This window comes from Saccopteryx leptura, chromosome X (genome assembly GCF_036850995.1).
Source record: "Saccopteryx leptura isolate mSacLep1 chromosome X, mSacLep1_pri_phased_curated, whole genome shotgun sequence".
Lineage (NCBI taxonomy): Eukaryota > Metazoa > Chordata > Mammalia > Chiroptera > Emballonuridae > Saccopteryx > Saccopteryx leptura.
In genome coordinates, this window is record NC_089516.1 from 80715194 (window position 1) to 80741131 (window position 25938).

A 25938-nucleotide genomic window follows, 5' to 3' on the forward strand; every position below is an offset into this window, starting at 1 on the left:
ACCTCCTCCTCGTCTCCTCTCAGACCTGAAGCTGTCAGCTTGAGAATACCCAGTGGCCCCACCTAAACCCTCTCAGGTCTTTTCGCCTTTATAAAAATCATAGGGCTTTGCAGTTCGGCCCCAGTGTAGCTCCAGGGTAAAAGAGAGGTTGCAGGGGACGGGAGAGGGCAGCAGGGGAGCGCGAGCAGGGCGGCCAGCACTCTCTCCTCCAGCTGGGGAGTTAGAAGCTGGACAGAACACCTCAGGCCCTCTCCAGGTGGTAACAGCAGCCCCAGCCCCTCCCCAGCACGCTGATGCGCTCCAAAACCCACTCCAGCTGCCAGTGACTGTGCCTTTAAATTGCTGCTTTTGGAGGGTGCATCTGGGGGGAGGTGAGAGGGAGGGAAACATCTTCCTCGCAGTCTCCCTCCTCCCTCCCCTCCAAGACTCTCCAGGGTTTGAAGACTGGTTGCTGCCCAAAGAGAATCTCTCCCAGCTCCTGCCAAGGCTGGGGCCCTCCCAGAGTCCCGGCGAGCTAGAGCAGGAGTCCGTAGGGTTATCTGTGTCAGGGTCCTTTCCAGGGGAACACTTCTGGCCCCTGACTGAAAGCAGCAGGGCAGAGAAGAAGAAAGCAGAAGAGAGACAGGGAGAGAGAGGGGGGGGAGACAGAGATAGAGACAGAGAGAGACAGAGAGAGGGAAGAAGGGAGTAAGGGGAGAGAAAGAGAGAAAGAGAGAGAATGAGAACGAACAACCCCTCGCCTGGCCCCATGGGCTCCTTGTGAACTGACCGAGTTGGAGGAAGGCTCCGTCCTTTCGGCAGTCCCCACAGGACATCCCCTCACTTTGGCAGCCAGGCTGAGAAAGGGCTCCAGGTTCCCCACGGAATGACAACTCGAGTTCCTGCAACCTTCTCCTTCCTTCTCCTCTGGACCCTGCCAGGGCAGGGCCTCCTCAGGTGAGCTGAGTGGGGGTGAGAAGGCGGTGCATGCAAACTCTGGCCGGGGGTAGCAGGGCCATCTGGCACAGTTTCTTCTAAGTGTGCAAAAACCCCCACATTCTCAAGGGCTCCAGGGAAGGACACATCTTCCCCCAAACTGGACCCAGGAGCCTTTCGTGAAGTGGGTCAAGGCCTTGGAGCTGATGGAAAGGCTTCTACATGGGTGGGAGCTTTCTGGGCCTGGGGACGGGTTAGGTAGCTAAGCCCCAGAAAAGAGGCCATCTCTCCTGCCATCCAATTCTATCCCCCCTACCAGCTTGGTCACACATTACTCAGATCCCTGAAAATGACACCATCGTCAGCCAGCTGTCCACCTAAGAGGCTTCGAGTAGCAGGAATTTGCCCCCAACCATGTCAGAATAAATCAGGGCTGACCAAATCTTGGCCCTCAGCAGTCACCCTGCCTGTGTGCACAAGGCTGCTCGCTGTCCCTGCATGGGCACTAAGTGGGAGTCATTTCCTGGCTTTGGGGACAAGGTATGCTTTGGGCTCCCTATAAATGTCTCCTGACCCATTCTCACTTTTCCATTAAACCAGGAACCAGTCTAGGTGGACAGGGTGTGCTGAGGAAGAAATATGGCTGTGGCTTGGGCTGGACTGGTCATAAGAACAGTGCCTCCAAAGCGGAGGGGGTGAGGGCCACCACAGTACTGCCTTCCACCTCTTGATTCAAGGAGCACACCAGGGCGGCTAGCCTCTGAGGAGCCTCTGGCCTTACTGCTTGCAGAGACATCGGCTGGCTCGCAGACGGGATGCAATATGTGGGGGGTGATAAACTTCTGAAAAGTGAAGAGCAGCCCAAAGTGGAATGGCAGCTCAGCTGGAGTTGACAGGAGGATGTAGGCAGGAGTGGGCACCCAGCTGGGCCTTGCTGGACCTCCCTGAGGGGACGCGACCTCAAGGCCCAAGCTTGGGCGGCAGGCAGTGTTTCCGCTTGTGCAGTTAAAGCAAGGCAGGCCCTTGGGAAGTCTAAAGTCCAAGTCCTTTATTGTATATACGGAAACCAAGGCCCAGAGAGAGGATGTGCCCTGGCCAAGGTCATGCAGGTACCCAAAAGCAGATCAGAGTTCTCTTCCCACCCCACTGCAGGGCCTTGCATGAGCAAGATTTTTAACTCTGAGACCTTACCCATCTGCCAGCATTTGGGACTTTCCAGGAATGCAAGGGAGGAAGGAGGAGCTCCACACAGTCACTGTGCTGTCAGGTCCATGAACAACATAGCCCCGGAATAAAGGGGCTGAAACAGGGGGTGAAGCCCAAAACAGCTAAGCCTATGCCAGAATCCCGGGGCTGGGGCTAGCAGGAGAGGTGACCTGAGAGGGGGCTGAGCCGGGTGGCAGGGGTCTGGGTGCTCCACGTGCAGGGCCATGTGGCCTGCCAGCAGGCAAGTGGCCAGTGGCCAAAAGCAGCACCTGGCTGGTGCGGACACAGTGTGGTGAAGCCATGGACTTCTGCTTGCTCCAGCACCACCAGCCTTGTGGGATTTTCCGTCTCCTTGGGGCTCCTGCTCCAGCAGCCTGTGCTTGGGGCCAGCGTGGCCCTTGTGCCAGGGTAAGGGCTTCCTCCAACTCAGGGAATTCAAGGAGGCAGGACTTTAGGAGGTCGTCCTCATTCTGGGTCCTTGGCAACCCACCTGGGCTGGCTTGCATCATGGTATTGTGCTAAACGGACTTAGTTTCGAAGTAGATAGCTCTGGGTTTGAATCTTGACTTTACCATTTACTAGCCCTCTGATTGTGAACAAGTTGCTTCGCCTTGCCGATCCTCAGTCTTCTCATCTATATAATGGGGATAATGATAGTACTTATTGAGAGGATTGATGTGAGAACTAAAGTAGTTAAGGTAAGTAAAGCATTTAGTATGGTGCCTTAGCTATTTTTATTATTGTATCCATTACTGTGGCTGCAGAGATTACTGGGGAAGAGGAGCTCACTGGCTCAAAGGAGACTCATACCCAGAAGGACAGTCACCCTGCCGCCAATCCCACAGGGCAGCAGTGGGGAGCTAGCTCTAGACACGGAGCAGTGGTGATGGCAGAAGGAGCAGGAGGCACAGGGTCCAGCCAGGAGTCGGACCTGAGCTCAGGCCTTCGCCACACCCTTGTCCACAGGCTTTGCTAAGCTCCAATCTTCTGTATCCATTTATCTATCGATGTACACTTAGGTGGCTTCCAGAACTTGGCTATTGTTAAATAGTGCTGCATTGAACATAGGTGTAGATATTTCTTTTCCAATTAGTATTTGTTTTCTTTTGATAGATACCCAGCAAATGGAAGTGATAGATCATGTGGTAGTTCCACTTTTAATTTTTTGAAGAAGCTCCATACTGTTTTCCATAGTGAATATACCAATTTACAATTCTGCAAGTACCTTCTCCTTTGGAAGCCTCAGTTTTCTCATCTGTAATATGGAAAAAATAGTCTTCACACCCATCACACTGAGCATGGTGAGGGTAAAAAGATCTAATATATATGAAAGCCATTTTCTAGGACTAACTGGTGAGCTGCCACGTTGGGGTATGGCTATTTCTGTTCTCCTCATTTTGCTAATGGGCACCCAGAGACCCATCCTCGCCCATCCTCCACCTGATGGGGAGATCAGCCAGAGAGGTAGTTAGGGACAGGGAAAGGGAGGATCTGTGATAAACGCAGAATACAACTGGCCTCAGACTTTTCTATTTGTCCTGCCCAGGGTAGCCTTGGCCAAAGAGGAAATCAAACCTGAGACCAAGGGGTCCCAGCTCATGTCCCCTTCTGATTTCCTTGACAAGCTTATGGGGCGGACATCTGGGTATGATGCCAGGATTCGGCCCAATTTTAAAGGTAAGAAGCATCAATCCTACAAAACCCTGTCCACCCCACACATTTTGGGGGATGCACTGCCTGCCGAGCCAGCCCTTACTGCCTGCTCCAGAGACAGGAAATTGGAGCTACAGGGCTAGCTCTTACAGCTCAGAAGGAGCCTCGCCTCTCTGTTGCCCATGGGCATGTGTAGCGGGCACTGCCCTCTCCCAGTAGTGTTCTGGCCTCAAGCTCAGGGCGGGAGTCCTGGAACCTGTTCCCAGCCGCCTGGAATGCCCTGCCAATATGGCTGTGCTTTTTAACCCTTAGGCCCACCTGTGAATGTGACCTGCAACATCTTCATAAACAGTTTCGGTTCCGTCACTGAGACTACCATGGTAAGGTCTGTCTGTCCCCCACTTCCACTCCAGTGTGAATGGGTGAAGCCTTCCAGATAGCCAACCATTTCTCCCTCTCCTGTTTTCGTTTGGGCTCACAGTCATGACTAAGTCCATGGCATGTGTGAAGTTGGTCACTGGGAGGAACCCTTTCCCCAGTCTGGGTTTCAGTGCTAAAGGCAGACTAGCCTAAGCAGCAAATGGTCCCGCCTGGGAGGTAACCTGGTGCAGAGCACAGGCTTTGCAATCAGAAAACCTGTGTTCAAATCCTGGTTCTACCGTTGAATAGTGTGACCTTGAGCAGGTCACTTACTTCTCTCTTTGCCTCAGTTTCCTCATCTGTAAAATGGGAGTTATAACAGCACCCCTCCTATAGGGTAGGTATGACATTTAAATGAGGTGAAGCACATAAAAAAAGCACTTAGCAGAGAGCCTGGTGCATAATAAGTACTTAATAAATGTCTTTTCCCTTCCCATCTTTGCCATATCAGTCCAAGGAAGGCTCCTTCTCTGATGAAAAATGCCCATTAACCCTGAGATGTGCTCCCAACATTTACACCTCATGGCCCCCCATCCATGTAAAGCTTGCTGGGCCCCTGGAATAGCACTGCCTTTCCTGGGCCCGTCTCTGCACCCTCACAGGACTACCGGGTGAATGTCTTCTTGCGGCAGCAGTGGAATGACCCACGCCTAGCCTACCGAGAATATCCTGATGACTCGCTGGACCTCGACCCTTCCATGCTGGACTCTATCTGGAAACCAGACCTGTTCTTTGCCAATGAGAAAGGGGCCAACTTCCACGAGGTGACCACGGACAACAAGTTATTGCGCATCTTTAAAAACGGGAATGTGCTCTACAGCATCAGGTGTGCCTGGTGGGAGAGTCTTGGTCAAGGGGAAGAAGCCAGATGGAAGCTAAGGGGTGGAAGGAGGGCTCCCTCTGTTGTATTTGGCCCCTGTAAACCAATGTCACTTCTTTCTTTCTGTCCCCACCAGGCTGACCCTCATTTTGTCCTGTCCCATGGACCTCAAGAACTTCCCCATGGACATCCAGACCTGCACAATGCAGCTGGAGAGCTGTAAGTGTCCCTTAAAGAGGCGCAGAGCAAGGCCTGGGATCCCAGCAGGTTAAGGGCTTCCCTGATATTACCAACAGGAAATGGGCATCCCAGAATAAGGACGGACAATTCTTGGCACAGATGAGACTAGAAGTCAGGGCTTGCTAACACCGAACCCAGTGTGTTCCCATCCCCACACAGTTTGCTGGCATGTGCTGGGTCTAGAGCAGGGGTCCTCAAACTTTTTACACAGGGGGCCAGTTCACTGTCCCTCAGACCATTGGAGGGCTGGACTATAAAAAAACTATGAACAAATCCCTATGCACACTGCACATATCTTATTTCAAAGTAAAAAAACAAAACGGGAACAAATACAATATTTAAAATAAAGAATAAGTAAATTTAAATCAACAAACTGACCAGTATTTCAATGAAACTATGCTCCTCTCACTGACCACCAATGAAAGAGGTGTCCCTTCCGGAAGTGCAGCGGGGGCCAGAGAAATGGCCTCAGGGGGCCACATGCGGCCCGCGGGCCGTAGTTTGGGGACCCCTGGTCTAGAGAATAGGAAAGCCCCTACCTTACAAACAAATTTGCTTATGATGGATGTGGGAGGGCGTTTGAGAGGCTCTCCCTTTGCTCAAAGATATGTTTCCTCTCACGGTGGCTGATGTAACTCTACCTCAATTCCCCCTGAGTTAAAACATTCAAGATACCTATAAAACTGCCAGAGTTGGCAGAGACGGGGTACTCCTTGAACCCTGATTCCTACTGACACTTTTGTAGAGAGGTGGAAGAGGAGAACAGTTCTAGACACTGGACAGTGCCCAGGTGGCAAAGTCAGCCGAGCGCTACTCTCTGGCAGAGGTGCCAGCCTGCAGGGCGGCCCCAAGTGCAGAGAAGCCAAAGGACAAGGTTGAACCATCCCTCATGTCCACTCCTTTGCCATCTCCTGGGTGAGGCGAGACTGAAATCAGCAGACATCCATTCAGTCCTCAGAGAAGAAGGCTCGTTAAGCTGTTTCCAGCATGTAATAACTTGAAAGCTAGAATGTGCCATATGTGGTCAGCTCATTAGAGTTCATAAACCACTTTCATGACCAGTTTTCCATTACTCTCTCACAACAACTCTGAAAAGTAGGGTGAGAATTTTACAGAAGGGGGAGTGACCAGCCCAATGTCACACAGTTACTCTGGGTCAAGGCCCTACCATGGACACCTGTGAGCCTTAATGTTTCTGCTCCTATCTCTACCTGCCATGTGTGAATACGGTCCCAGACATGGCAGGAGCCTTCACAGACTACTAGCACTCTGTGAGGAACTCGGCATGTTCAGATGTTAGCTCGCAATTTTACCCAGCTCAGGGCCCTGGCGAAGAGTTTGTGCCATGCACATTGTTGCATGCATGACTGGCGGGGTATAAATAGCTCTCTCCTCCCTGGGGTGAGGTAGCAGAAGCCCTGGTTCTGAGACTGGCTTGGCTCAAGACATGTGGTCGGTACACATGCTTACTCCCCTGGCTTTGAGATAGGGCAGGAGGTTCCCAGCTGGGATCCTTGACATCTTTCCAACCTTTTTGACCTGCTTTCTAGGTCTGCCAGAATAATTTCTCTTTGGGCCTTACTAAAGCTTGAGAACTAGACAGGAGAGGCCTGACCTATGGTGGTGCAGTAGATAAAGCCTGGAACGCTGAAGTCACTGGTTCGAGGCCCTGGGCTTGTCCGGTCAAGGCACATACAAAAAGCAACTACGAGTTGCTTCCTGCTTCTCTCCCCCCCCCCTTTATTCTTTCTCTCTCTCTCCTCTCTCTAAAAGTCAATAAATGAAATCTAAAAAATTTTTTAAAAAAGAACTAGGTAGGAGTCTGGAAATCTTTCTCGTTTGCCCACCTAGGATTGACCATTTGCCCTCTTCAGAAAGGTTTCCCTTTCTAATATAAGCGTGGTGCTCCTAAAACCTAGGTCTTACTCCTCATTTGTCATTTCCCACCAGTTCTAACCCTCACCCTACCCCTATCCAACACCCACACTCTGCAGCCCTCTGCCATCTCTGTCACTTTCAGTTGGCTATACCATGAATGACCTCGTGTTTGAGTGGCTGGAAGATGCTCCTGCTGTTCAAGTGGCTGAGGGTCTGACTCTGCCTCAGTTTATCTTGCGAGATGAAAAGGATCTAGGCTATTGTACCAAGCACTACAACACAGGTAAAAACCCAGGATCTTTTGGCTGTGAGTCACCAGAGGGCCTCCAGATGGGAGGGAAGAGGGAAGGCAGCCAGTCTCTGTGGAAGGTTCAGTCTGTGCCCCAGATGTGGTGATAAGTGCTTTATGTCCTCATCTCTTTATGGTAGGGGTTGTCAGCCCCACTTTTCAGAGAGGGGAAACTGAGGATCTAAGAAGTTAAATCAATTGTCCGAATCACACAGCTACTACATGGCTGATTTAGAATTCAAATTCAGATTGGTCTAATTCCAAAGCCCATGTTCTTGTCCCTGTCACATGCTACAGAGTAAATGGGTGTGCCACTGAGTGGAAGGAGCATTCCTCCTGTCTTGGGGCCAACTTCATGGAAAAGTGGGGAACCTACACCTGGGACTAGTCTATGGCTGCGGTGAACCAAGAGGGAATAGGTCTCAGGGCACTGGCCAGCTTCTTGTCCACACCTCCTACTGCTGCCGCCGCTGCCCAACCCTCTTGAACTGGCTTGTCTTGGCAGGTGTGAAATATGGGCCAGGAAGTAGACAGGGGCTGGCGGAGCACCTGCCCCTTGCTGCTCTCTCATTCCCCTGGTTATTTGGCCGCCAAGAGTTATGACCCTGAGACAGGCCACAGGATGAAGAAGGGGATATCTTAGGTACTGCTTACGGTGTGCTGACTGGCTCTGGGCGCCGCCCTGTAATATGTGTGTTTGTCTATGTGAGGGTGTGGAGACTCAAGGGAGGAATGGGCCACTGAATTTAAAGAAACACTGGCAGGAAAGGAAACTGGTATAGCCTTTACTGGGGGGGGGACCTGGCAATTTGTATCTAGTCCCTTGGGGAGCCTATTACAATGTTGATTCCTGGGCTCTATCCCTCACAGATTCTGATCTTCATGTGATTAACCATCTTGAGGATTCTGATGCAGGTGGTCCAGGGTGCACTTTTTTTTCTTTTTGTTTCCTTCTTTCTTCCTTTCCTTTCTTTTACTTTCCTTTCCTTTCCTTTTTTTTTTTTTTTTTTTTTTTTTTTTTTTTTTTTTTTTTTTTTGAGATATCTTCACCCCTTAGAATTTATTAGAATTCTAAAATATCATATTGACTTTAGACCCTCCTGGGTCACAGTTTATACTAACAAAAACTTGAAATTGTTGCAAATATCCACTAATAGAGCAAGGTTAAGTAAATTACATAGTGCATCTGGCTTGGTGGGGTATTATCCAGATATTTAAAAGGATGCTTGCAAGTTGTGTATATCAACAGGAGAAAGTACAAGTGGAAAAGACTTAGATTCAAAGTTGTATACACAGAATACTTAAATTTTGGTAAAAGAAGCCAATCAAAAGTATGTGGTTTAAAATCTTGGAAGGAAAGAACACAAAATGTTTTTAAAGTAGTATGGTACATTGGGTAAGAGCAAGGACTTTGGGGTCAGAGCTGAGCTCGAATTCTGGCTCCACTGTTTTCTAGTTGGGTGCCCTTGAGAAACGTAACTTGATCTTTTCAAGCCTCAGTATCTCTATCTGTAAAATGGAAAAATCACTTCTCTTGTTCTAAAGAGTTCCTATGGAATTTAAATGAGACAAACTTTATAAAGTCAGGGCACTTAATAGGGGCTTGGTAAATGTCAGCTTATGAATATTATTATTCCTTCTCTACTTTTCACTTTTTTATACTAAACAAGTGTGAATATTGTCATTACAAATATAGCTCCTATTACCAAAATGAAAAACAAAAGAGGAAAGGAAAGAAAATATGGCCAAAGGATGTCATGGCAAGAAGCCTGCAGGGAGGTGGGTGGGGCGGACTAAGGGAAAAGCAGGAGATCACAGTGTCACACAGCATTGTCAGAGCCATAATCAGTCATTCATGAAATCTCTAGCCTTTAGGAATCAGACCGGCCGGATAACAGTGAGCCTAGGCCAGAATAAAATAACGGTATACACAACCCGCGCCTTTTGCTTTGGTTATCCTGAGCCTCTGCTTCTATGAGAAGCTCTGAGCTAGTGTTTTCTTAGGCTCAGGGCACAGGAAGCAGGATAAAGTAAAGGTGGCTGGCAGGGGAGGCAGAGCATAGGTCCAGGTGCCAGGAGCCAATGCACTTTTGGCTGGTGGGTTAAAATGCTGCCACCTGATGTTCTATGGGGACAAACCTTCTGCACACTAACCACAGCTAGTCTCTGTTGGACATTGTTTTTAGATGTTTTCTATTTGGCTGCTCTCACTTGCTTAAGACACAGTATTGATTTCAGTGGATGATTGTTGCTAGAGACCGTCTGGGGTACCAGCAAGCCCAAGCAAAGGCTGCTGAGATATAAATGGAGTCTAAGCTCATTGCTTTCTTAAAAATGATCGTAGTACCAGCTGCCTGTGTGCTCAACACCTCAAGTACATTATCTCATTTAATTTCCACAACAGCTCAGGGATGGAGTTGATATTATTACTACTCTCTTTTACAGGCAAGGAAACTGAAACTCAAAAAGCTTAGGTGTTTTTCCTGAGGCCACATAGCTAGTAAACGGAAGGTTAAGGATTCAAACCCGGCAGCCCGGTCTGGAGCCCTCTCACTCTCAATTCTGTTGCTGTGCCGTCATGTGGAAGACTTTCTGCCGGAAACTAAAGTGCCGGGAACAGAGGGTCAAGTCCTTGACGGCTTCTTTGATAGCTTCCTCAAAACACATCTGGGACTCCCTGGCGCCATTTTGTAGGCTCGTTTATTAGTCCAGCCGCGGTGCCCAGAGGCTGGCCCTCACTGATAAGACTACCCTGGTCCTTCCTTTCAGGCTCAGCTGCAGGCTGGGGACCTGGGTCCTCACACTTCACTTATTTCCTTGCAGGGAAATTCACCTGCATCGAGGTAAAGTTTCACCTGGAACGGCAGATGGGCTACTATCTGATTCAGATGTACATTCCCAGCCTACTCATCGTCATCCTGTCCTGGGTCTCCTTCTGGATCAACATGGATGCTGCCCCTGCCCGCGTGGGCCTAGGCATCACCACCGTGCTCACCATGACCACTCAGAGCTCTGGCTCCCGGGCCTCTTTGCCTAAGGTGAAGAGACATGCAAGGGAACTTGCTTGCCATTGAGCTTCCCATTTCCCATTCATCCCCTGGTCCCTCCTGCTCACTCTTTTCCTTGGATTTGAGGTAGAGAAGAGCCCTTGAGAAAGAGTAAGTGACTTACATGCTCTTCCCCCACAACATACTGCTAACAGTATGGAAGCTGGGATTGCAGATACTGTCTGGCTAGGGAACGGGTAGAGAAAGTACCCAACTTACTTTGACTTTCACCAGGAAATACAGCATGTCCAAGATCAAAACCCTTAGCAAGTAGAATGTCTCCCTCTTTCGTGATACAAAGGAGGACAACACAGCTCAAGACAGAAGGACCTCCTCAAGGTCATGGCCTACAAGAAACAAAGTAATATAAGCATTTTAAACTGACACCTGTCTCTTACCGTGTCAGAAATCAGACACTATTACAAAGAGATCTAGAGACAATGTCTGTTCTCTTGGGATGAGAAAATGTTGAGGTAGCAAATAGCAATTAAAGTCAGTGGACTCTGATCATCTGGGGCCTGGTGATGTTTTGACTATGCTGAGAGATTTGTGCTGATAGGACTGAGCCAGGTTCTCCCTGCCTCGTGTCTTCATGTAGGGAGTTTAGAGGTCACCTCAAAGTCCTTACAGTCAGCAAGACTCTGAGAAAATCAGGGAGCAAGCCCAATCACTCCATAAATATTTATTGAGCATATGCTATGTGTCAGGCACTGTACTAGGCCTCACAGAAACCATAGCAAGCAAAAGCAACACAGTTCCTTATGGATCTTATAGTGAACATCGTCCCTCTTGCTCTGATTTGATGAGAACCAGACCCTATGATCTCTCATCTTCTGTGCTTATTCCTAAGAAGATGTTTACTGGGGACTTAAACAAGTGGTAATCTGGACATTCATAATGAATTTTCCAATTTGCTATAAGAGGATGACTAGTGGTTAAGAGAAGGAGATTCAAATCAGGCAGATTCGGGTTTAAGTCCCAGCCTCAACATATTAATGGTGACCTTAGATAAATCTCTAAACCTCGGAATCTCTTCTCTTGTAAGGTGGGAATAAGAATATTACCTCTTCCACAGGGTTACTGCAAAAAATAAATAAGGCAATGTATCGACACAAAAGAGTAGTTGGTGAATAATAACCACTCAGTGAGTGCTAGCTATTATTTTAATTATTAGGTGTCAGGGTGCAAAGACTTGAGTGACGGATCTAGGGCTAAAGCAGCTGGTGAGAATCCCAGTTGTTTTGAGATGCCAGGAAACCTTTGAGGTGGTCAAACACCTTTAGGGATAATTGGTGACCAAGTTCAGATCAGGATCAAGTGTCTGAGGGGAAATTGTCAGATCTTCTCCCATAATAATGTTTTCTGAAGGACAAGGGTATTGAGGAGAAACTATGATGGCTGTGTGTTGGTAGTGGCCTTGTATGAAAACCAGAGGCTGAAAAGTAGTTCAGACCTAACAATCTTGCCCTAGTTTATTGCCACTGCCACACAAGGAGATTCTTCTCTAACTCGGGAAGGTGCAGCAATTTATGCCTTATTCTTACCAAGAGCATGTCCTTCTCCAGTTCCCTCTTGTGAACAAGCACAATCCATCTACTCCCAGGAATCACTCAGTTTCCTCATTTGGAGAAAAAAAAAAAAAAAAAAAGGACATTGATGGAGGGTTTTGTTTTATTTATTTTTTTACAGTATTACAGTGCCCTCTCATCAGAGTTTGATGACCTTTTTGTGGCCTCATTGTCCAGTAAGCAAAGTATAAATGCATGCTCCCCGAATAAAAGAGTTTTATTGACCAGCCTCACAAAACAAAGGTCTGAGCAGGTCAGGGAGCGTCTGCTCACTCTTGAGTTTGTACAACATTAGATTTGGTGGGAGCCCCAAGGAAAGAGGTGGGGCCAGGTCAGGGGCTTCTGAACATGACACCAATCCCACTCCCAATGCAACTCTAGTGTGAAGAGGAGAGAAGCACAGGCTCACTTTGTAAAGGAACTCAGCTGGGACAGCCATTCTCTGTGCTCCCAGGAAACCACTTCTTTGCTGTTATGGGGGCTCCCAAAGGCACTGATCTTTGTCTCTTTGACATTTTTTACCTAAACAACTGCAGGTGGGTCATTGCAGAATGGAAGAGTCGAACGGAAGCTTCTACCAGAGACTGACAGATTAGACCTAAAGTCGCAGCAGTTGGAGGGGTGACCCAATTCTCTCAAGATTCTACAATTTAAGTGGCCCATAATTCTTGAAGTAGGTAGTAGTGAGAAGGGAAAAAAGAGAAACCATAAGCCAGCAGAGACAAATACATTGCTAACCCATCCATCTACCTACCCATTCATCTATCCATCCATCCATCCATCCATCCATCCATCCATCCATCCAACTATTCATTCAAAAATTATTAATATGTGCCAAGCACTCAGCTAGGCACTGGGGATTGAACAGTGACATGATATAAAGTCTCTTCCATCCACAAGCTCACAGTCTAGAGAAGGAAATGGCAAATTATATTTGATGGATGCTAAGAAATTGTAGGCAACCTGGGCACATATAGCAGAGTCAACCAACCCAGACTGGAGTGATTAGGAAAGACTTCCCAGAGGATGTGGTATCCAAAGTGAATGGTAAAGTAAACGTTATGAAGGTAAAGGAGAAAGAAAGAGATTGTCTGCTTGGGAGATTACTGAGATAGTTCACCATGGCAGGGTCATAGGTTGCAAGGGGCAAGATGAGGCTGAAGAAGTAGGCAGGGGTTACTAAGATGTCATGCTACGGCAAGTATAGACTGTATTTAAGAGTACTGGAGAGCCAACAAACAGTTGGTAGCACGGGAGGGACACGATCACATTTACCTTTTAAAAACAAAACTCTGGCTGCCAATCGGAGAACAGATTGGAGGCAGCAAACGTAGATGCAGGGAGACAATGTAGGAAACTGTTGCAGTCCTTCAGATGAGCTAGGATAGTGAGTGGATGGATTCCAGAGATATTTAAGATGAATTATTGACACACTCATCCTTAAAAATACTTTCTTCCTGCTGCTTAAGGTGTCCCTTTCTTTTGATGGTCCAAAGCCCTTTATGGACTTCCCTTATCCTTCCTTCATTGCTTAATCTGTGTAGCAGTTACTAGACATCCTTGGGAGCACAATAGGACTGGGAGGTGGTGAATGAAATAGGATGCCCTTTCAGTAGTAGGTGGCAAAAGGAAACACCAAACAATGTTTAATCAGGGTTGCCTAGCAACCCACCACCACCACCCACCTCAGTGAAATTTCTTTAAAAGAGATAGAGCAGGGTTTCTCAACCTTAGCAATGTTGCCATTTTGGGCCTGACAAGTTCTTGCTGTGTGTGTGAGGGAGATGGGGGTGAGAGTCCATTTTAGCAGTGTCCTTGGCCTCTACCCACTAGATACCAGTAGCCACCACCATGCCCAAAATTGTGCAACCAAAAATATCTTTAAATACTGTCAAATTCCCTTGGGGGAAGGGCTTATCGCAGGTTAAAACCACAGAGGTGGAGGTTTATCCATGAGATCTGCTCCTCCCCTGGAGTCTCCAGTACCTCCCTTCACTGTTCAACACAGCAGAAGCTGGTCAAAGAGGCTGTCTGTCATCAATTCAGCTCTCGCTGGGGAGCCCCTAGGACAAGCCCAGCAACTCAAAACTATGTAGGGAGTTGGTGTAGTTGAGGAGGTAAAAGAACTTCATAAACCTGAGTTCTGGACTCTGTCTTGGGCCCACCCAGCAATCGTCCTGTTCCAGGATGAGTGTTCACTGTTCATAAAGGCAGGTAGTGAAGTTGGTCCGAAGGTGGTGGGTTATTGTTAAGCTGATTAACATAAAGGCAGGTAGTGAGAGGATAGCACTAAGGACTGGGTCGGTGATGCCAAGGGTGCCTTGAAATTAGAGAAGTTTCCATAGCCAGGAGTGGAGAGCGCTCCTTTGGGACCCCTTCCCTGTTCTGCTGTCCAGTAAGGGATATGAGGCCCTGGCTCACCACTGCGCTCAGTACCTCAGCAGGGCCTCTCACAAAGAGCATCAGGAAAAACCACAGGGTCAAGGGAAGAATAGGGGTAGTGAAGGGAAAGGAAGGAACCCCTAGTCTGATATTGAGCTGAAGCCCAGGTAAATGACAGTGCCATTGACAAAATAATCTCAGAACCCCCGACCCCAAGATTACGCCTTCTCACTGGGTAATCTTGGCTAAGACTTATCTCTAGGCTGCAAGTGTCCTGATGCGTCCCATATGGGAATAACGAACCCTGCCCAGTCACTACAGTGGCTGTGAGAACCCTAGGAGGTAGAAGGGTCAACACATGAAGCACTCATGTCTATTATTTATTAGAAAAAAAGAAACAGAAGAAGGTAAGAATGAAAAGAATAAAATACAGAAGTACAAAAATAATAAAGAAAGGAAGAAAAAGGAGTGTGGGGAGGAAAGGCAGATAGAAGTGGAGAGTGGACAGTGCAGAGAGGTGAAGGATCTCTTTGAGATGGGACTTCAGACAATGGGACCTATCATGGTAAGCTTTAAAAAGCAGAAGAAATTCAGGATAAACTGAAGAACAGCAGGCTTTGATTGGGCTGGCAACCCACTGGATAGAGCATGGAAGGACTCCAGGAAGGCTGACTGCTCTGTTGATGGATGTTGCAGGTGTCCTATGTGAAGGCAATTGACATCTGGATGGCTGTGTGCCTGCTCTTCGTGTTTGCTGCCCTGTTGGAGTATGCTGCGGTGAATTTTGTCTCCCGTCAGCATAAGGAATTCATAAGACTTCGAAGAAGGCAGAGGCGCCAGCGCATGGTGTGTATACCTAGGGAGGGACCCACTTCCTTTCTTCGCAGGACTCCTTTCTCCCTACCACTCCTACAAACCAAGAGCAAACCTGGGGCTGCGAGGACTAGACAGGCAATCAGAAAGCCTGCATTCAAGTGCCAGGGTGGTCACAGATAAGCTTTAAACCCCTTCTATTCTATTTCTTTATCTGTCCACTGGAACACTAATCCCTTACAGGGCAGTCTACTAGAGTGATTAAGATCGTGGGTACAGACTGACCAGGCAGTGGCACTGGGATGAGCATCAGCCTGGGACACAGAGGACCAAGGTTCAAAACCCCGAGGTCACCAACTTGAGAGCAGGGTCGCTGGCTTGAGTGTGGAATCATAGACATGACCCCATGGTCGCTGGCTTGAACCCAAAGGTCACTGGCTTGAAGCCTAAGATCGCTAGCTTGAGCCCAAGGTCACTGGCTCAAGCAAAGAGTCATTTGGTCTGCTGCAGCCCCCCTATCAAGGCACATAGGAGAAAGCAATCAATGAACAACTAAGGAGCTGCAACAAAGAATTGATGCTTCTTACCTCTCTCCCTTCCTGTCTGTCTGTCTCTATCTGTCCCTCTCTCTGTCTCTCTCGCTATAAATAAATAGATAGATAGATAGATAGATAGATAGATAGATAGATAGATAGATAGCCTGGGCACAGAGCCTGGCACACGAGCACTGAAAAAAATGATGTTAGCCTGTATTAGGACCTTATCAAGTCAGTCAATATGAGATTGCTCTGAGAATTAGTAATGGTTGCTCCTAGCTTCCCCCCACCTTAGAGAAAGGTGCCCCAGATCATCATATACTGATTAAGACTTCCAGAGTCAGGCATTGGTGTCTTTCTAGGGGAGCATTACAAAAAGGGTCCCCATAGCTGGAATTGAAAAACTATCACTTGCCTCTTCTAGCTGCTGGATTTCTTCACCTTGATCTTCATTGGGCACATTAGAGTTGTTAGGTGTGAGCTGAGCTCCCTCACTCTTGTTTGTTAACCCCATTTCTTCTGCAATAGAGTAATAACCTGGGGAAATTGAATAGGGATCTTGTCGTCATGACAACGGAGGCAGTTTACCCCCATTTCCCAGACAATAGGTGCTAGGTACGTTGTCATGGCAACAGAGGTGCCTGGGCCACTCTCACAGAAACAAGTGCCCAATTATGAACAAAGCCCTTGCCGAGCTACATACTGCTCGCTTAATCATCAGGCACAGAGTTCTGGTCTGTTTGGAGCTCTGACTCCTTGCTTTCTGCCTAATCTGAAGGCTCTAAAACCACAGAAGCAAGTACATATGATCTCTGGGGTGGGGGTGGGGGAAAGTAGAGAAAACCATGATCTGAACCTCTCTGTTGGGGCCACTCTAGTTCTAAGGCTCTTCTCTCCTCCTAACACCCCACCCCTCACCTCAGCTGCTCCTGAGGTGTCCTACCACATGTCTGCACTAAAAATATATCACAAACTCCTGACCCTTGCTAAGGTCCCTTTCTGCTGAGGGCAGGGCTCCTGTCTCATCAAGCAGCTTTTAGGAATTTCTATTTCTTGCCCAGCTTTAATTGTTTAGTTGGGCCCTGAGAAGTCTGCCCTCTAGTGGAATAATCCATAACTGCGTCTCCTTGAGTAGGACCCACTCTTCTACAGACTTCTAAGCCCTTCCCACCCCATGCTGAGGGGTAGAAAAAATATACAGACTAGGCAGAAGGGCAAGAGGATGTACTCTTTGCTAAGCTAACTGTCCCTACCCCCCCCCATTTAGCTATGTCAGATTTGCCTGCAGGTACCAAAATCTTACCTTTATAGGAGTTTTGATCTCGATGCCTTCTCAGTGCCTACTCTGGAAAACAAAAGCAGGCTGCCAATCAGTTCCAACTAAATTGCCTATGTGGGTGTTCCAGCCACAGAAGACTGCGGCAGTTAACACAGCTATTTCAGGTTGACACTAGCCCACCACCTCCCTGGCACCTCTCCCTCCCCTGGCTGTCCACAGCCTACCCCTCCTGGTAGTCTATAGGTTCATCCTGATCTCATAATAGGGTCTGTCATAATCAGCGCTCAATTATGGCACAGTTATAACAGCAGCTCAGGCCCTGCTCAGGCTCCTGGACCTTGCCTGAAAGTGGGCATATTAGTAATGTAAATAAAACCTGAAAATCCAAATCTGTGCCCCTAGTCCATTTCCCACTTCAAGCTTCCTAAAGCCATTGCTACCCCAGCGGGACAGTAGCAGGGATCCTGGAAGTCACTGAGCAGGCTAGAAAAATTGATGCAGAGTTAAGCCAGCTCTAAACCTCTCCCTGGGCCCTGCTGGAGAAGGGGCAATAAGTAGTCTGAGGGGAGTCCTTTAAGGGAGGGAAGATAATCCATACACTTTTCTCCGAACCCTTAGCCAAGAGCAAGTTAGGAGTGTTCACCTAGCCCCCGGCTTAATACTATTCTTCTCTAATCTTTCCTCGACCACCTATCCCCACTGCATGGTGGTCTTCTTCCATGTCACTGTGTAAACTAGTTTACCTTTTCTTCCATATGTAAGGCCAAGGACCACTGCCATCGTGGCCATGCACATGCAGGCTCCCATTGAATTCGGACAGACGATAAAGAAACAGTGGAGCCAAAAACTGGTGGGCCATTCCTTTATTAAAGTCTCACACTGGCCGACGAGCAAACACACAGGGCTCCCAAAGTCACTGACACACTCTCCAGTTCCACAACCAGGAGAATCTTCTCCAGTTTCTTCTAGAATCAAAGGCCCCACCAGTCTCAGTGGAGCTCACAAAGCCCCTCACCTCTGGTTCCCCATCTGCACACCTTCTCTCTCTCTGCAAAACATGGCTTCTTCTTCAGCATTCTGCTCTCTTTCCAAACATGGCTTCTTTCTGCCTCTTCTCCTACTGCTCTCTCTTTTCAAAACTTTCTGGCTAGAAAACCTGTCCTCCAGAAAACAATGGCCCTTCCAAAGCAGGAAGGTAATTTGCAATTTCACAGACCACAGTATACCTGGTGCTGCCCAGCCCCCAATGCAAACTATAAGTGAGCAAACATAAAAATCATATTCTACAAACTTATTTGACCAACATCATACATTTCTGATTTGTCTTCCCAGCTAGTCTAGGCATCACATAGAAGGGTCTGTCTCGTTTTTATAACCTCAGTGGGCCCTAACACCAGGCTCTGGACACAGCACCATATAACCCAGCCACGCTGACTGGTGAGGGCTCTTTCAAGCTGGACACAGAGGAAGCCTTGCCATTATTAATAGAATGAATGCCTTGAGAAATGGAAGAAGTTTCAAAAGACTGTCAAACAAAGTCCTCTCAGGTGCTTGGTCCCAGAATGTTCCTTGCCTCTCTCCCTTCCGCAGCATCCTCCCCCATTCTCCCATCTCTTCTATTCACTTCATTCAATACATATCAGTTGATACCCATCACTCTTTCTCATATCCACACCTCACTTCCCACACTGTGCATTCCTTCCCCAGCTTGGTTTTGTAATAGCTTCCCTCTCTAGTTCCCCAACTTTACTCCCCTCTATATAACTACAACAGTGTTCTCTTTCAACAGTTGTGGAAGCCATAATGTGATGTTTAAGTCTCCACTGTTTCTCCCAACACACACACACATACACATGCACACCTCAGAACTGGGCCTAAATATATAGATGATTCATAAATCCAGGACCTCCACCCTTGGATTTCAAGCCACTTATCTTTAATTCCCCAATTACAAATGGGACAATACATTAAAAAAAATTTTAGCCCTGGTTGGATGGTTCAGTTGTTAGGGTGTTAACCCCAGTACACAGAAGTTGCAAGTTCAATCCCTGGTCAGGGCATATACAGGAACAGATCAACGTTTCTTGTCTTTCTCCCTTTCTTTCCCTTCCTCTCTCTTTAAATATCAATCAATAATTTTTTTTTTCCAATTTAAGCTAAGAACAACTTACTCTATTAGCCATATTTTTTTCTCCTGTATAAAATAGCATTTTTAAGCCTAGGAAATATTTCCAAATAATTCCCATTAGATTTACTGTGATTGGGGAAAAGGGGAAACAGATCTCTAGAAACAGAAACAGCAAGTGAATTCAACTTTCTCTTTCAGAGCTTTTTCCAAACAAATATATTTAGTGCTTGTCTGCTCCAGCTGAGAGAGTGAGGGGATCAAGATGAGCAGTGCAGAATGGGAGATCTTAGGGATCTGAACTGGAAAGCAAAATGGAAAGTGATTTCATTTACCCCCATATATATATTTGCCTTTGGGTCTTCATCTCTACAATGGGTCCAGCACAAGCTCTCATGGAGGAATAATGTGGGAATGAATTTGAGAATACAGGTCAGGTGAGCCAGAGACTTTGGTGTCTGAGGTTATTATATAAGTAACTCTGAGCAAAAAGCTGAGGCTGCCCCACTACAACAACTCAGCATCAGAGCACAACCACAGTTGTGAGTTGCCTCTGGCTTACACACATACAACTATCTCTACAAAACCTGGCAAAATCAAGGATTGGGTCCAAAGCTCTCTGGTGGCAGAGTTAAGAGAGATTCTTCCCCATGCCAAAGGCACCACCCTTTCTAGAGGCTGACGGCCATCAGGACATTGTGTGGGGATGGAGCAAGGAGTTAAGTGCTTTTTTTCTGCCAAGAATGTTGCAACTGAGTGATATTCTTCAGTTTGAGCCCAAAAGGATGCTGGCTCCATGTGAACAAAGCCATTTCCTGCCCTATATTCTGAAGCATATGGTTCATCAGATCATCCATTCATTCAACTGATATCCACTAGGTGCCACTAGGTGCCAGATACTGTGCTAGGCACTGCAGGCACTGCAATAAGACTGATGCTCTTTCCCAAGTTTGTACCATTAAGTGCATAACAAGCAGGAAAAGAGATGGGATCTGTTCATGAATCTCCAGCCTGAGCTTGCCTTCCCCTGATGCCCAGTGATGGGTGCGGCCTTCTAGTGATGTCATAATCAAGGGTCACTGGGACCCACCAGAACAACGTCTCATCTATGAAGCCATTTTACAATGTGATACCATAGCTGCTGAGGTCTCATTATAAGGACTCTAATGTCCTTCTGACTGCACAGCATGTGTAAAAATCTACTTTATACACACTTATGTATATCTATGTCACATCTATTCAATATGCATATATCTAATTCTGTTTTAATACTGAAAGTGCCCGGTCTCAGGCAGCCCTCAGTCCTGGCAAGGCAAACCATGAAGGTAGTTGGAATCGCACCACAAGGGGGCATGTTACTTCAGGTGACTCCTTAGATAGCTGAAGCTTTTCCTCTTGTAAACATCAATACTCTTAAAAATTGTAACCATCTTTGAATGAAGTATTTCTAGGTACTGGTATATATTTACTCATCTTCTGTCTAATTTACAAGCTGTGAACTCTCATTTCTGATGGCAATGTGTCTCTTAGAAGTGGACGAAATTAGGCATGTTTGGGTTGTATATAAACTAAGAGTAAATAGGATCTGAGTGGGGGGGGCTGACGCTCTCTTAAATGAGTAAAGCTCTATTGATCACTCAGGCGCTTTGGTTCTCTCTCCCTCTCCCTCACCTCCCTTTCATTTCCTCTCCTCTCTCTCTCCCTCTCTATCTCTCCCTCTGTTTCTATCTCTGTATTTCTGTCCTTAAACTTCCTGGTTCTCAACTAAAGTTGTCAGCTGAGTTAGATAAATGAACTTTATATAGTCTGCTATGTTGTTTAATGGTTATATAAAATTTACTTCCTCCTCTGACCAGGCAGTGGCACAGTGGATAGAGTCAACCTGGGACACTGAGGACCTAGGATCAAAATCCTGAGGCTTGAGCATGGGTTCATCTAGCTAGAGCATGGGGTTGTTGGCTTGAGCATGGGATCATAAACATGACCCCATGGTCACTGGCTTGCGCCCATAGGTCACTGGCTTGCGCCCAAGGTCAATGGCTTGAGCAAGGGGCCACTGGCTCAGCTGGAGCCCCCCAGTCAAGACACAATTGAGCCTGACCTGTGGTGGCGCAGTGGATAAAGCGTCGACCTGGAAACGCCGAGGTCGCCGGTTCAAAACCCTGGGCTTGCCTGGTCAAGGCACATATGGGAGTTGATGCTTCCTGCTCCTCCCTCCCCCTTCTCTCTCTCTCTCTCTCTCTCTCTTACTCTCTCTTCTCTCTAAAAATTAATAAAATTAAAAAAAGAAAATTAAAAAAAAAAAAGACACAATTGAGAAGCAATCAATGAACTAAAGTGTCACACCTACGAGTTGATGCTTCTTGTCTCTCTCACTTCCTGTCTCTGCCTCTCTCAAAAAAAATTTACTTCCTCAGCATTAATGTGTTCATCATAATGCATGTAGCGTAGATGAAAAGAATGTGTATTGGGTAACAAATGTTAACCCAGATGTACTGACTCCTATGTCAAAATCGGCTGGTTTGCAGAGAAACCCACATGTGGATCTGCAATAGAATAATCAGCTTTACCCTGATTTAGATAATGCACTAAGTTACTTAAAACTTTTGGAATTTTCAGCTTTGAGTTGAAAAATAAACAATTTTTTTAAAGATATGATGTACGTGGAGGATTAATTCTGCAGCTCTTGAAAGTCACTGAATTCAAGTTCAACAAGTCTAAAAATCTCAGCTGTGCTTTCTAAAGGTTTCATTTTCCCTTGAGTTGAGATAAACAATTTTTTTTAAAAAGATATTATATACATGGAGGATTAATTCTACAGCTCTTGAAAGTCATTGAATTCAAGTTCAACAAGTCTAAATATCTCAGCTGTGCTTTCTAAAGGTTTCGTTGTTCTGTTTATTCCGTTTGTTATCAGTCAGAGATAACTTGACATTGAAATGTTCCTCTCACAGTGGATTGACACTTCAATGGGTTTTAGATGGCTCTAAATGATGTTATTCATTTTTTAAAAAACAGCTTGGGGCTTATATGCAAACATAAATGGAATTGTAACACACTATATATACCATGCATAGCTACTTACATACATGTATCTCAAAAGGAGTTTTGTGGCCATAAAAAAGCATGCAAAGGGCCTGTGTATCCAGGTACCTCATGTACATAGCCTCACCTGAGATATCTGTATGGCCTGCTCCCTATCCTTCTGCCTTAGAACTGTGATTTAAAATTCTGCCTTTTCTCCCATGTAATTCCAGGAGGAAGATATCATACGAGAAAGTCGCTTCTATTTCCGTGGCTATGGCTTGGGCCACTGCCTGCAGGAAAGGGATGGAGGTCCGATGGAAGGTTCCGGCATTTATAGCTCCCAGCCTCCAGCCCCTCTTCTAAGGGAGAGAGAAACCATGCGCAAACTCTATGTGGACCGAGCCAAGAGGATTGACACCATCTCTCGAGCTGTCTTCCCTTTCACTTTCCTCATCTTCAACATCTTCTACTGGGTTGTTTATAAAGTGCTGCGGTCAGAAGACATTCACCAGGCACTGTAAAGATGGGGCCTAGAGAGTCCAGCTGTTGGCTTCCTGCTTCCCCCTGGGTGGGCTTTCCCCCTCCGTTAGATTCCATCAAGAGGCTAAACAGGTCCTTCTGATCTCCACACAGAACTTCACTGGCCAATCCCAAAACAACATGGGTCTACACTACATAACACCAATGGCAGCTGCACAGGATGGTTTGTCTACCCAAATCCAGATTTTCTCCATGCTATCCCGCTTCTCATGAGATTAAGGTTTGTTCCTGGGGACAGGATGACCTTCTTCCCTTGCTGTAGCTTCTCTGTTTTCCATTTCTCCAGTGGACACTGTTCAGGCCACTGCTGCTGATTCCAGCTTTTGTCATCTGAATCTGCACCCCTCTTTACCCCACCACCTCCCACCCAGAGCCTGGCCTCTACTGTGACCTCTTTCCCTCCCACCACAGGCTCAAATGAAGAATTGTTCCCATCCACAGGTGCTGCCCTGTGTGAGCCAGTCAGGTTTCCTTGACTGTTGGAAAAAGGCAAGGTGACAGGATCCCCACCTCTCCACAAGGCTGGAAGAGTCCTGGGCTGTACTGTGGTAGGGTGTTGCTATATAACCCAACAGAGAGGTCTTCAGGTTTCCCAAGATTCTCAGCACTTTCAGAATGGGGTCAGGAAGTTTGGACTCTCGGGAAGACTACCCTTCCAGACCTATCTGAACTTCCTAGTCTCAGAAATATGTTTTATTCCCTAACTAACTAGCATGGTGACAGGATATTTTTAGGTGCTGGAGAGTATAAAAAGAAAAAAAAATGCTTACTCTTTAAGGAGCTTACTTGATGATGTTAGAAAACTTACAAAAAAAGTGAAATCCAATGTAGTAGGACCTAGGAAGGTTAGACTGCAGAAACTATCCTCAGAGAGTCTTTAGTTGGCCAATCCTCAAGTTGGTCTTTAGTCTTTTATTTGTTTCTTCCTTTTCTCTCAAGTCTCTTTATTTCCCAGGATCCCTCATTTCCAACTTGCTCTTTCACCTCCCTTCCAGGATAAAGTGGGCTTCAAGGTGCCTGGGAGGAACGAGGCATGTAGAGAACCCCTATCTTGCACAAACACTGACTTGGCCAACCTCACAGTAGTAGTTATAGAAGTTACAAGTCATAAGTTGGAATTGTTTCTTAACGTTTCTCTTGCTTTCTTTATCCTCCATTGTGGAGGGGTAGCCATCATTTGAAGCTATCAGAAATGCCAGAATAGAGAGGATGTAGAAGAATCCATTTCAGTGCTGACATACCACATGGACATGGGGAAGCAAGGCCCTGGTACACTGAGTCCTTTGAAATGACTCAACTGTGAGGAACTGAAAAAGGGAAGATAAAAGTGCAGGGCTAACAGCTGGAAGGCAGAGGTGATCAAATGATCTCTTAAAATCTTGACCTTTTTCCCTGGACCTAGAATAAATATGCATATCTAATCCCGTTCTCTCTCTCTCTCCTTTCCTTCCTCCCTCTCTCCCTCTCTCCCCCCTTTCTTTCTTCCTCAAAATAGTGTTCCAAATTGAAAGTCAATAAATCTAGTGACCAAAGCAAATCCTATATTCAAACCAAGAACTCAGCTTTCTCCCCCTTTTCCTATTGATCTTATCTGCTCTTTCCTATTCACTGAGATACTCCCCTTGTCTGTCTCTTGACTTTGAAGAGAACTAGGACTAACTAGGATAGCTGGACCAGAAGTTAACTTATCGACAATATTAATCCTGACTCTGGTGCCAAGGGAGATTCAAAACTAAAGGATTGGCTTAATGGAGGAGATTGAATTAAGGGGCAGAGAGCCCGTTTTCCCATTTCTGCCCAGGTAGTGCCAACCAATGAGAGGCTACAAGCAAACCCTTTTGAAAGAAGCAGAGAGTATCTCTTTGATACTCTCTACAGCAGGGCTGGGGTGTCAGGCTGCTGCAGCCCGAAAGCGGGGGTAGCGGGGGGTGGACTATGGAGATGAGCTGATTGCACAGAGCTCTACTTGTTATAGATCTTGTCCAGATGGGCCAACTGCACAAATCTGCCCTGTTGGAAGTCTCAAGAACAATGCCCTGGAGCACTGAGCAATAGAGACTGCCCAACTGGGACTCAGCTCACAGCATCAGCTGGTGCTGAGAGCCAAAGAAGCCAAAGTACCAACCAACATAATAATCCAAAGGAGTTCACAAAGCTACTCAGAGGCAATGCCAGGTGGAAGGTACTCTCCCTACCCATCGTAGCCCCCAAGTGGAGAAGGGAGACACATGGTGTCAGAATCAGGTACAAATGACTTTCATTTCCCTCACCCTTTCTATGCATGTATTGGGAATGGGAGGAATACTGGGTCCTGTTGGAACTGTCTGATACATATAAGTTCATTTAATCATGAAATTCTTGAACTTGAACCCTTCTCATGACAGTGAGTTGGCAGGAGGTGGTATAAAGAGACTCATTTGAAGGTCACTTTCATTAACCTGCATTCTTACAGTACTCACCCTCCAGAGACCCACACTGCTTTCTGCCTGGACCACATATGAAGTGATTTTGAGATTTAAAACAGCATATTTTCTAAAGGAAAAAAAAAAACTTCCTACATAAATAAAGTATTTTGGATGTTTTCATTGATTCATTGTAATTATTTAATGCCAGTTAAATATTTTATACATATAATTTTCCAGAGAAAGGCCTTTATTTATTCAGTTGAGGGTATCAGCACCTCCATCTTTTCTTCAGCTTGTTCTACTCTTTGAAAAACCAGTAATTTGTCTTCCTCTTGCCCCTCAATCCTATAACAGGGCCTCTGGCTTTCCCAGAATTCAGTCAAATCATACAGAGCTTTCTGTGTGGAAGAAAGGTAGGAAATGCAATTTATTCCTTTCACTTTTTCCCATAAACCTTTCTCCCCACTTAGCACCAAAAAATTGACACTCTTCTAGTTTAAATGTTAAGTTGACTCTTTTTTTAATTTTATTTAGAAAATTAATTTTAACGGGGTGACATTGCTCAATTAGAGTACATAGATTTAGAGAAAACATCTCCAGATCATTTTGACATTCGATTATGTTGTATACCCATCACCCAAAGTCAAATCGTCCTCCATCACCTTTTATTTGGTTTTCTTTATACCCCTCCCCTCCCCCACCCTCTCCGTTTCCTCTCTCCCCCACACCCTGGTAACCACTGCACTCTTACCCATGTCCATGAGTCTCAATTTTGTGTCCCACCTATGTATGGAA

At 46.5% G+C, this 25938-nt stretch overlaps 1 protein-coding gene and 1 long non-coding RNA gene across 4 annotated transcripts in view; one reads left to right on the forward strand and one right to left on the reverse strand.

The window, feature by feature from the left end:
- The first annotated feature begins 476 nt into the window (after positions 1 to 476).
- Positions 477 to 24173, forward strand: LOC136386509 (glycine receptor subunit alpha-4). Its single transcript, XM_066357905.1, has 9 exons — positions 477 to 936; positions 3668 to 3798; positions 4087 to 4154; positions 4797 to 5020; positions 5151 to 5233; positions 7275 to 7415; positions 10245 to 10459; positions 15115 to 15264; positions 22429 to 24173. Exons 1-9 carry the CDS (start codon positions 866 to 868, stop codon positions 22717 to 22719), a joined length of 1374 nt encoding a protein of 457 aa, XP_066214002.1. The 5' UTR covers positions 477 to 865; the 3' UTR covers positions 22720 to 24173.
- LOC136386511 (uncharacterized) overlaps positions 1792 to 25938 on the reverse strand; it is a 43044-nt gene continuing 18897 nt past the window's right edge. For 2 of the 3 annotated variants that reach the window (XR_010747911.1, XR_010747913.1), the window contains 4 exons: positions 17071 to 17112; positions 12013 to 12086; positions 10688 to 10815; positions 1792 to 2755 (listed from right to left, as the gene is read on the reverse strand). This is a non-coding gene — a long non-coding RNA (uncharacterized lncRNA). The remainder of the gene's footprint in view (positions 2756 to 10687; positions 10816 to 12012; positions 12087 to 17070; positions 17113 to 25938) is intronic. The other variant, XR_010747912.1, reaches the window with a different exon arrangement.

What these genes read in the sequence shown, in the direction of transcription:
- LOC136386509 (XM_066357905.1), top strand. Translation starts at nt 866, where the DNA reads ATGACAACTCGAGTTCCTGCAACCTTCTCCTTCCTTCTCCTCTGGACC. An exon ending in GATTCGGCCCAATTTTAAAG is followed by an intron (nt 3,799 to 4,086) that starts GTAAGAAGCATC and finishes TTTAACCCTTAG; the next exon opens with GCCCACCTGTGAATGTGACC. An exon ending in CCGTCACTGAGACTACCATG is followed by an intron (nt 4,155 to 4,796) that starts GTAAGGTCTGTC and finishes GCACCCTCACAG; the next exon opens with GACTACCGGGTGAATGTCTT.